The sequence below is a fragment of the Limulus polyphemus genome, unplaced genomic scaffold (assembly GCF_000517525.1).
Source record: "Limulus polyphemus unplaced genomic scaffold, Limulus_polyphemus-2.1.2 Scaffold695, whole genome shotgun sequence".
NCBI lineage: Eukaryota > Metazoa > Arthropoda > Merostomata > Xiphosura > Limulidae > Limulus > Limulus polyphemus.
Genome location: NW_013666305.1, coordinates 417,362 through 428,326, shown reverse-complemented (window position 1 = coordinate 428,326; position 10,965 = coordinate 417,362). Strand labels below are relative to the sequence as shown.

General features: G+C 31.3%; 1 protein-coding gene across 4 annotated transcripts in view; it reads left to right on the top strand.

The window, feature by feature from the left end:
* Positions 1-10,965, top strand: part of LOC106460026 (uroporphyrinogen-III synthase-like) — a 32,671-nt gene that overhangs the window by 6,274 nt on the left and 15,432 nt on the right. For all 4 annotated transcript variants that reach the window (XM_022386637.1, XM_022386638.1, XM_013919710.2 and 1 more), the window contains exons 5-8: positions 3,812-3,886; positions 5,711-5,800; positions 8,998-9,083; positions 10,730-10,825. In XM_022386637.1, coding sequence (XP_022242345.1) covers positions 3,812-3,886; positions 5,711-5,800; positions 8,998-9,083; positions 10,730-10,825 — 347 coding nt within the window. The remainder of the gene's footprint in view (positions 1-3,811; positions 3,887-5,710; positions 5,801-8,997; positions 9,084-10,729; positions 10,826-10,965) is intronic.

The window sequence follows — 10,965 nt, the reverse complement described above, 5'->3', positions numbered from 1 at the left end:
TTTTAAAATTTTGCATGTGGAGGATATGAAACAAAATAATTTTATTTAGGTTTTATATATACATTTGGATCACCAAAAAATCATAAATTACCATAGAATTCCACTATAATTTATCAAGCTTAGTAACTAAGCTGTATTTCAGTCTAAAAATGTGAAATTTTGAGCTGACTAAAGACACAACCTACTTCTATCAAATCTTGATTTGAAAGAAAGAAATGGCATCCTAAGATTTTAAAATGGCTAAGAAAGCCTCTAGGAGGACATTCTGAGCTTCTGATTGGTTATTCATGTCATGTATAGAAGTAAGTGTATATAAGGGAGCATTTCCAAAAATGGAAAGAGGTGGGTGGGGTGCCACTTTGTTTGATTTATTACATCAGCAATATCTTAGCAAATAGAAAAGATAAGAGGTTCTTATTTTATTGTTTGTTTGTTTTGAATTTCGCGCAAAGCTACACGAGGGCTATCTGCACTAGCCGTCCCTAATTTAGCAGTGTAAGACAGCTAGTCATCACCACCCACCGCCAACTCTTGGGCTACTCTTTTACCAACGAATAGTGGGATTGACCATCACACTATAACGCCCCCACAGCTGAAAGGGCGAGCATGTTTGGTGGGATGAGGATGCGAACCCGCGACCCGCAGATTGCGAGTCGAGCGTCCTAACCACCTGGCCATGCCGGGCCTCTTATTTTATATTCTAGCTTGTCAGTATTGGTAATTTAAGCTTCTAATTCGTACAAAACTACAGACTTAATGTTTTGACTTCACAGACATCTAATTTGAACCAGCGCTGCATTCAATTCTATTTATTGCTGTTTTCAAAAACTTCAAAATAGTTAGGTAATCCAATGAGATTCTGTCTTTGGATGAGAAGCAGCCTGTATTGTGTTAAAAGAAATGTACTAAAGATGTTATTTAGGAATTCCACAATAACCTAACATATGGGCAACAAGGAACCACTTGGTTATTTAAGTTTGCCCTGCATATTTATCCATAATAAAATGATAAATAAAAAAAGATTTATCCCAATACTTGTTTCTCAGGAATTTGTTGATTCCCCCTCCCCTCCCCCCCCAAAAAAAAATCTTAAACTCTTGTAAAGTGTTGGCCTCTACATCTACTTCCGATGTTAACTCATTTTCTAACCTAATCATGCATTTAGAAAAATAAAGTTATTTTAACTGGAGTATAACTTGTCTGCACCAAATCTGAAATTTGTTTTCCCTTGTCCCATTGTTTTCATAATTCAGCACAGAAAATTGAAGACCTTTATCCTTCAAGCTCCCAGATAGTCCTGTACACTTTGGGTCTGGTGGTTAGAGTGCTTGACTCGCAATCTGCAGGTTTTGGGTTCATATCCTCATTATCGAACATGCTTCCCCTTTCAGACCTAGGGTTGTTCTAATGTGATGGTCAATCCCACTATTTGTTGGTAAAAGAGTAGCTCAAGAGCTGGCAATGGGTGATATTGATAAGCTGCCTTCCCCCTAGTCTATCACTTCTAAATAAGGGATGGCTAGTGCAGATAGCCCTTGTGTAGGTTTGCATGAAATTAAAAACAGAACAAACCTGGTATACTTCAGTAGATCACCTCTTGCTCTTCTTTTCTCAAGAGAAAATAACTTAAAAGATTCTATCTTATCCCCATAAGATAACCCTTTTATCCAAAGTAACCCTCCTCGTAACCCTACCCAATAAGTCAATATCCTGTTTTTTATAAAGAGATTGCAACTTTAGACGTTATTTGAAGTAAGACCTAGTTATTAGTTATTGTTTTTATAAAGAAATAATAATCTCTTTTGACAAATAATCAAGTGTCAATAAATACTTTATTAGTTATAAAGTACTGCCTTAATGGCCTGTCTATTACTCTACCAAGATTCTTTTCCTCAGTTATATTATCATTAAATTTGTAATCCAAATGCATTATCTTAAACTTACTATAATTAAATATCAACTAAGCCACATTAAGTTTAAAATGTTTATCAATTGAAACAACAAGCAGGATCTGAATATTTTATCAGCACTAAATGAATCCATTCAATTAGTTAGAAGCACACAGGAGGAAACTTATTGTAGTTTTCAACCTTAAATTTTATAGATACGTTTTTCCAATCAAACTACTACTTTGAAACAACTCAAGTTTTCTAAATGTAATTTTTCTATTTAATTTCATGTTTAAAAAAATACATGCATATGTTTTGCCTCTTGTAATTTTATGGCAGAACAAAGTGGCATTCTGTTTCTTAATATTAAAACCTATTTAACATGATCCAAATAACTTCAGTTAGATCTCCTGATTTTACCCAAAACTGTATTAGAATTTAAACTTAAGGCCCTTACACAGGTACTTGAACTTTTAATTACATATTTTCAAAATTACTACTAACTAAATAAAATAGAAATACATCAGTGGTGGATCTGGACAAGGTTCAAATGATTCATTGATCCTACCTAGAGAATGAATTGTCATCGAAACCTAAAAAATGTCCATACAAATCTTGAAAATTTTAAGTGCTTTCAATGTGCAGAAAGATACCTATATAAATGTTTGATCAGTATTTGTACCTTTGATACTGAAATTAGTACAACACTCAGTGTGATTGTTTCAAAATTATTAAACTTTTCAGTCTAAAACTTTGTATCAAAAGTTTTTAATCTTTGCTTGTTAATTAGCTCAATATATTTAAGTAAAGACTTTCATAAAGGAGAAATAACAAAAGTATTGGACTTTTTTTCAAAACAGAGATTAGTTTATCATAACTTGTTTAATGCAGAAATTCCCTAGTACCATCTATGAGTAAGTGACGTACTTAAATAAAATTTTGTTGAGTTTCCTGAACAGTTCTTTTTTTGTGATGCAAAAAATGTGTATTGGCTAGATGCCTACTTGGGAATCAAAGTCATATATAATTTTAATTGCAACTATAAGCCTTCTTTGTAAAGCTTCCAAAATAATGTTGACCCCATCCCCAAATCAATATCTTTGATCCACTCCAACACAGTAAAGTCACTTTGTGAATTAAAGAGTTGGATTTATTGATCATAAATTAAAACCAGTTTCATGTGTGCAGGAAAACTTTTACTGGAATGATTAAGTTTCAGTCTGTGGACTTTTCTGGTAAATTTTAATTGAATAAGCATATAAGTATTTATTGAACTTTTGTTAGATCTTTCTTCTAGTAAAGGTACCCACATTAAGCTCATTTATTTCATTGTCTTCATGAAGATGGCAGGACAGCATGCATGTGCATCATTTGACATGCAGTCCACTCATTATGGATATCTGTTGTTCAGGAAGTAGGCAGTAGGAGGGGAGACAAATTGAAATGGTCATCGTGCATGAACCATTCATCAGAAATACCCATGCTATGTGTGGAATTTAACATCACTTTCAGTTGGTGTTGGCTTCAAAAAAATTTAAATGGCTGCCAAACATGAACCATTCATCTAATTGATTGTCTATTTAAACTCTATCTCTGGAGGTCCACCTGGGTTCCTCTTCCAAAGTTCATCAACATCGGTTCAACAAATTCCTCAAAATAATTTATGATAAATGTTGTTTCAGTGGAGCTTTAGGCAGAGTAGACAGAGTAAATATGAGTAGTAAGAAGGGCTCAGTACAGAAGCCAAAATGTCTTTTTTTCTTTTTTTTTCAACAGGCATTTGCAATCCATTAAAGTTCTCAAAACCAACTGGTTTGTGATGAAGTCCAATATTTTAAAATGTAATATAAAAACATTATGTCATGATGGAGTTTTGACACAATTGCTATCTTTGTAATAAAATCTAATTGTAACTATTTTAGAAACCAGTCTTGGCTTTGATACAATTGGGAAAGAATCGGGAAATGCTGAAGCTCTTGTACCTGTGATTCTTAGACGTATGTATTCTTTCTTATTCTATAACCTAAAATAGTTATCTTAATGGAAATGCCTGGTGCTTTGAAAGGAAACTCTTTGGTATTTTTAATGTATTATAGTTTGGAAGTTAGAGCTAATTTATTTTGCATGAAAGATTGACAAACAACAATGAAATTTAGCAAATGGTATTACGAATTGTGGAAGATAACACATTAATGTAGATGGAGATGTTTTACATTTGAAGCTCTTTCCTTTTGTTTTTAATATTGACCTAACATTTCAACATGCAAAATTATCATTTTATCGAACCTGTGTCAGTTCTTTTGAACCAGTTATACATTATAAGATTTTATAAATAGATAGAAAGCAAGGTAGTTAAGCCCATCACGGTTTACCAATAATAATCAGATACTCTAAACAATATTAATAAATTGCCCTAAGAACCCCTGAAAAGGGTCCAGGACATCATTAGCAGTGTGTTCAGTCTCAGATGTTATAACAAATTAGTCTTTTTCTAACCTAAACAATCATTTGATTGATATTTTGACAGACAATTATTGATTGATTATAAAAAACAAAACGATACATTGAGGGTACCCTTCTCTTCCCCAACCCTAGTGAAAATTCCCTTCTTGAATATGCTTGAGTGCCTGAAATTGGGTAATGAGTGACCATGTCAACACCAAATCGAAATTAGAGGAATTTAGTTCATATTATCATGGTAGCAAATGTCGAGGCCCACATCAGTGAAAACCAGACTAATTAAAAAAACATTCGATAGTATTCATTAAAATCGACAATGACATAGGACACCTTAATAAACAGTCACATTGCTACCAATAATCAATGATTTTGTACACAATTCTCACCACTATTTATCATAAAAAATGTGTTTTAAAGAATTAGGAAATGGAAGAAAAAAGTAATTGTACTGAAAAATGAATAAAATATAGGATTTTATTTTCTATGTTAGTATTTTCTAAATGTAATTTAAGAATCTTTAGTATCAGTGCAAACTCAGGCAGAATCTCTAGTTCCTTAGCCATATTGTAAACTTTTGAAATATATCATTCTGAAATTGTTATTTATATTTGTAGGAAAGCACTTAAAATCTTGTATCTTTGCTCAGATAATCAGTGTAGTTACTGTTAGTATTTTTTCCATAATTATTTCTGATCAAGAGATGAAAACTACCCACCAATACAGGAAGTCCAAAAAGTCTGTAACCATAGGTGATTTTTGGCTTTTCTTAGTTTCAGATACATGACTGATTATGGTTCTGTCAAAGCATGAGAAGGTTGAGTTAATCCTGCTGTTAATTCAAACTTGTCTTGAATTACAAGGATAGCATGTCTTACACATTCTGTAAAATTAGTTGAAGTGCCTATGGTTCCAGACTTTTCAGAAACCCTGTAGAAAGGATATTGTTTAGCAAAATAACTTCTCCCTCTAAACCTTACATGTAACTGAAATGATACCTTCTGCCTTTTTTTATATTTTTTTTTCACTTTCAAGTGCAACCAAACACTTCTGCAGTAAGCTTAAAATAGTTGTATGTAAACACATCTGATATGTAAACGTGTATATGTATATTCGTCCCAGTTAGTGATTTATTAAGTTTTAAGTACATTTTTTGCATAGATACAGACGTTTTTATTTTTCATTTTTTATGTTATGCATTCTTGATGTCAGAATTCATTTGGGCCACTTTCACGTGATGAGCTTTCAGGTATACATGATTTGTATATACATTTTCTATGATATTTTAAAGCAAGGTTGTTTACTAAGATGATTTTCTGTGAGCTGTACATTTCATGAATCATTTTAATAATTGTTTTTAATAGAACTTATACCATGTGAGGGACCTAAATCTTTGTTGTTTCCATGTGGTAACCTCAGGAAAGACACCATTTCCTCTGGACTACAGTCAAAAGGTATCAAAGTTTTCTACTATAAAATAACTTTCCGGAGAGGTTTCGTTACTTCTCTAAACAGTACACAATGCCTCGATAAATTATAGAAAGAACTTGTCAAACTAAAAATAATTTTATTTATTGATAAACAAGGAATTATGTTTAAAAGAGTTTTTTAAAAATCCTGTGTTTCACTAGGTTTACCTAGCATCAGATGACATGTCTTTAAAGCTTATGTTATAACATCTGTACATTATTCTATCTAGCAAAATGTAATTTTTTCTTTAAAAGTTTTCTTTAAGAATATGTGCTTGTTTCTCCTCATAAATAAAAATTACACAACACTGTGGTTTTTCAGTTCTCGTGCAGTTCCCCATTATAGTGATCTGTGGAAAATTAGGTTTCCTGAAGTTAAGATACCCATGCCTTTACTCATCTGTAAATAATTTGGGCTCAAAGATGTTCATGCTGTAGCACCTGCAATGTGTAATTACCATCTCTTTCTGTAACCTTTTGCATCTTCAAATCAAGACTTGTTGGTTCGTTGAGTTAAAGTACCTTAACACCTTCATCATTACGAAAATACATTTCCTTACATTGTCTTTTATTTGGTAAGAAATACTGACCTGTGCACTGTTATATAACAAATGATAATTTAAACAGATTTACAAGTCTAACTTACCTCTTGCTGGTGGTCAAAAGAAACAAATTCTGACATTTGTCCACCTACACTCATATATTTATCATAGTTCAAACTCTATAGACTTGAGGTTAAGCCTAATGAAGGGTGGTTGTTTGCTATAGACTTGAGGTTAAGCCTGATGAAGGGTGGTTGCTTGCTATAGACTTGAGGTTAAGCTTGATGAAGGGTAGTTGCATGACAAAGTATAACAAGTCTGACGATGGTTTTACAATATTGTTTTGTTTGTACATGAATACTTTACAATATTTTTAGAATACAGCTCTCACTTTACAAACTTACAATGCAATGTTTAGAGCTGGTACGAGACTTCTACAATAATACATACGAGTAGAAAATTCATAATAATGAAATTGCCTGCTAGATCATACACTTGCTATAATTTATTTATTTCAGTTTATCAATATTCATCAGCTTTTCAAGCAACCACCCTTCATCAGGCTTAACTTGAATTCTATAGCAAGCAACTTCCGTTTATCAGGCTTAACCTGAAGTCTATAGCAAGCAACTGCCTTTCATCAGGCTTAACTCAAGTCTATAGCAAACAACCACCCTTCATCAGGCTTAACCCCAAGTCTATATCATGCTGAAAAATGAAAAAATAAATGATTATTAGGAATGGTCAAAAATTCTGTGAGTTATAATAATAAAGCCATACATTTCTTCTATAAAAGGATAGCTTAGCATTAAAGTATGGCTTGCCCTTAATAAATGATTGGATTTGCTGATATTCAGAAACTGTTGATAGATTAGGGATAGAAGAATATACAGATATTCTCGATCTCCATGTTTATACTTGTAATAGTTCTAAACATAAGATTATTATACTAAGATTAAGTAGTTTGCAAAAGTAGTTGTTAGAATTAAATAAAGGGGAACAAATGTATCAAAACTTCTAAACAGTATTCTATTAATAATGTATTAAGGCATGTTTAACTTGTAGCAGTAACTAGGCCTGTTTCTTAAACTGTTTGTTACTAATGGCCTAATTTCCCACATTAATTAAGCTTTTTTGGTTTTGTTAAATACATTATCCAGTTAGTTAATTTTAAGCCAATGAATGATGTACCGTAAACAGTTTTTTGCCATTTAAGTACCAAGAAAATTTTTTACAAGTTCTTGTGATACCATGCTTATAAACTGTCACAAATTATCGATAAATTTCAAACTGAACTAAAACTTATTAAAGAAGTTTTAATGCTCACTTACTGTTATTTGTTTAATTAGATCTAGGTTTCTAAACAAAATAGAAATCCTCTACAAATAGTAGCTGTATCATGCTGAAACTACCTTAACTTCAGTGCTTTTGTATTTAGGGATGTCAAAGTTTGTTTACCAATCAAGAACACGTTGTCAGCACAACAACTGTGTTATTCCCATTGAAATCACATGCTACTATGATTCATAAACCAGCATGGCCATAGCCAGAACAATGACATTTTAATAGTGTTTTTTTCCAATGACTGATGTTGCTTGTATATAATACGCACACATGAATTTGTATTTTTGTTTTCTGGAGACAAATTTATTTTTCCTTGGGTAATAAAACAAATCTTCAAGTCCTACAATTTGTAGTTAACTTAAGGCCATAAGAAAGGCAAAGAGCATCTAATATACATCAAATCTTAGACTGCATCCCCACCATTTTGTGGGTCTTACTTTTACTTTCATCTCTGCCAACATGCATCCTTCTCTCTGTTGTTTGCACTCTAATTTTGTTTGCTTGAAATATTGTTTATGGAATGTTTGTGTTCAGCTTCATCAAAGCTACTAAGATGGTTGATTTATAATTTTTTCTTTGTCCTGGTTGTTAAAATCAGTATAATTTTTTGTTATTTATGAAACATTAATAAGTGGGGTCTGACTTTCATATTTGAATATTACTTCAATTTTAAATCGTTCACTAGTTTTAATATTAGTCATTAAAAGGGACACAGTTTATTTGTTTAAAATAATGTGTCTTCATTAAAACCACAGAACAACTTTTTTCAATGTACCTATTCTTCATGTTGCTTGTGTTTAAAAGTTTTTTCGATCTGTTCTACATATAGGCTTTAAACTCATTGATTTTGACAATATGTTCAATTAAAATCAAAATATTATTGAAGGTTTGAAGAAACTGGTTCAGATTGATATCTTTATTTGAGGTTAAGGTAAATATAATTGTATTTTTTATTTAATATATGTGCATATTATATGAAGTTTTTGAGATGGCATTTGCTACTTAGTTTCCTGATGTTACAATACAAAACCTGATTTTAAAGCATTGATGTTGAGCTCATTTAGCTAAAAAGTAGGCTTAACCAAAATATTTTATTCATAAAATATTTCTATATTGAAGTTTTGTTTTTGTTATAATAAAATAATTTGAAACTGTATAATTTTGTACTTAGTATTATATAATTAGAAAACAGAAAAGTTAAAAATTTATTACTAATCCACCCTGAAGCTCCACATTTCTTTATTTGTTTTTCATTTGAAAAGGAAACTTCCTTATAGTTTTTTTTTATACATATAGATATCCGTGTTGAAGAGATTGTATCTTACCAGTCCATTTGTCATCCAGACCTTCTAAAGAACATTGAGAAATTATTTTTTGAAAAGGTGACAGAATTTTGTAGCAAATCGTTTATTATTTTTGCAGAGACAATTTTCCTGTATTCATGAGTTCATTCAAGAACTTCTTCATTATGGAAATTAGGTCGTTTAAAATATCAGATGTACGGATGATGTTAATTCATTATAAGTGGATAACAAAAAAAAACAAAATATATAATGATTAGATTTCTTTGAATCCACAGTTGGGTATCTTTGCTCTCAGCAGTATTTTAAGCTATAATTATTATAATATTGCATAAGGTTCAGCCATCTTAGGAGATGTGGGTAATTTTTACATTCAGACACCAGGCTAAAAGTGCAAAATTATCTTTAAGACTGGGGCCCGGTGGTTAGAGCAGTCATCTTACAGGTCACAAGTTCAAATCCTGTTAGTGAATGTGCTCATCCTTTCAGTCATCGAGATGTTATAATATGACAGTCAATCCCACTATTCATTGGTAAAGAGTAGCTCAAGAGTTGGCGGTGTTGATTAGCTGCCTTTCCTCCGGTTTATATCTTCTAAGTTATGGATGGCCAGCACAGATAGTCCTCGAGTATATTTACACAAAATAAAGAAACTAAATCTTTAAAATTGTAATGATAATTCCAACAGTTATTTAAGTGTTATTACAAACATAATAACCAAGAAGATATGATAAAACCAAACTTAATGAAAAACAAAGAAAATGCCAGTCATTTGCTGTTGAGATCCACGGACCTTACGTGAAATACGTACTTGTAAACATCCATGTATTTGTAATAATAATCGAATATCACAAACTGATGAATGTTACAAAAATAACTGAACATTGTATTTGAGTTTCAGATAAGCGAGAGAAGAGTTAGATTTGTTTTGTTTTTTTTCTAGGAAACAGAACATAAAAATTAACCGAAGACATTAGACTTAATTTTATCCTTTTCTTATTAGGAATTCTACCAATGCTAAGTAATATCAAATAAAGATTAGTGAATGAAATTCAATACTTACTTAGTCAAAGTTAACCCTCTTTTACTTGGTTTTTAGGGTAAGTAAAAATCATTTCCTTGACAGAACTGAATTACCTTAGTTTGCCAGAGAATATTCAGTAAATACCTGACCACACCTGACTTAGTTTGCATTGAGTTTAAACTTTTTTTTCTCATAAGTTCCCACCAGGTGCCATAGTGTATCAGTTTATCAATTCTGTCTGTTGTTAGAAGGTGAATTTACATTTTTCATACTTCTTTAAACAAAATGTTTTCATTCTTGTTTAAATAATAATAAACCATCATTCAGTTGTAGCTGATGTTTATAAGCAGGGTCTAGTGAATTAAATGTTTATTTAAATTTAAAATATATATATATACTTTTATGTTCTTTAATATCACTGGTGAAATAAGATTTTTTTTTTTGGACAATTTAAGCATCTACAAGATTTTGAAGTTCACAGCTTTTAATTGCCCATGTAGAAAAATTTCAGTACTTTAAATATATTTTTTTAAAGGATGATAAATGTTGAATTTTAGAGACTTTATGAATCTTGCATGATACTGTATGTAAACAGTAAATAACAGTGAGTTTTTTAAATAATTGTAATGATACTATGAAGCTTAAAAAAATGTTCAAATCTGTACATCAACCAATGTGACATTTTCTTCCTTTCATGTTCTAGGGAACACCAGACATTTTTGTGTATTTTAGCCCATCTGGAGTTAAATTTTCACTTCCTATAATCAAAGATGTTGGATTGAAAATTGAAAGCATTAAGGTAAGTATCTATTATAAATGTGAATTTCAACTATTGTTGCTTTGTGTTTTTCTTTATTCGTGTAAAGAAGAAGTTAAGATTTTAACATGCACAGTTTTCATCAAGATTTTATAACATTTGACAAATCAAAAGTCCACAAG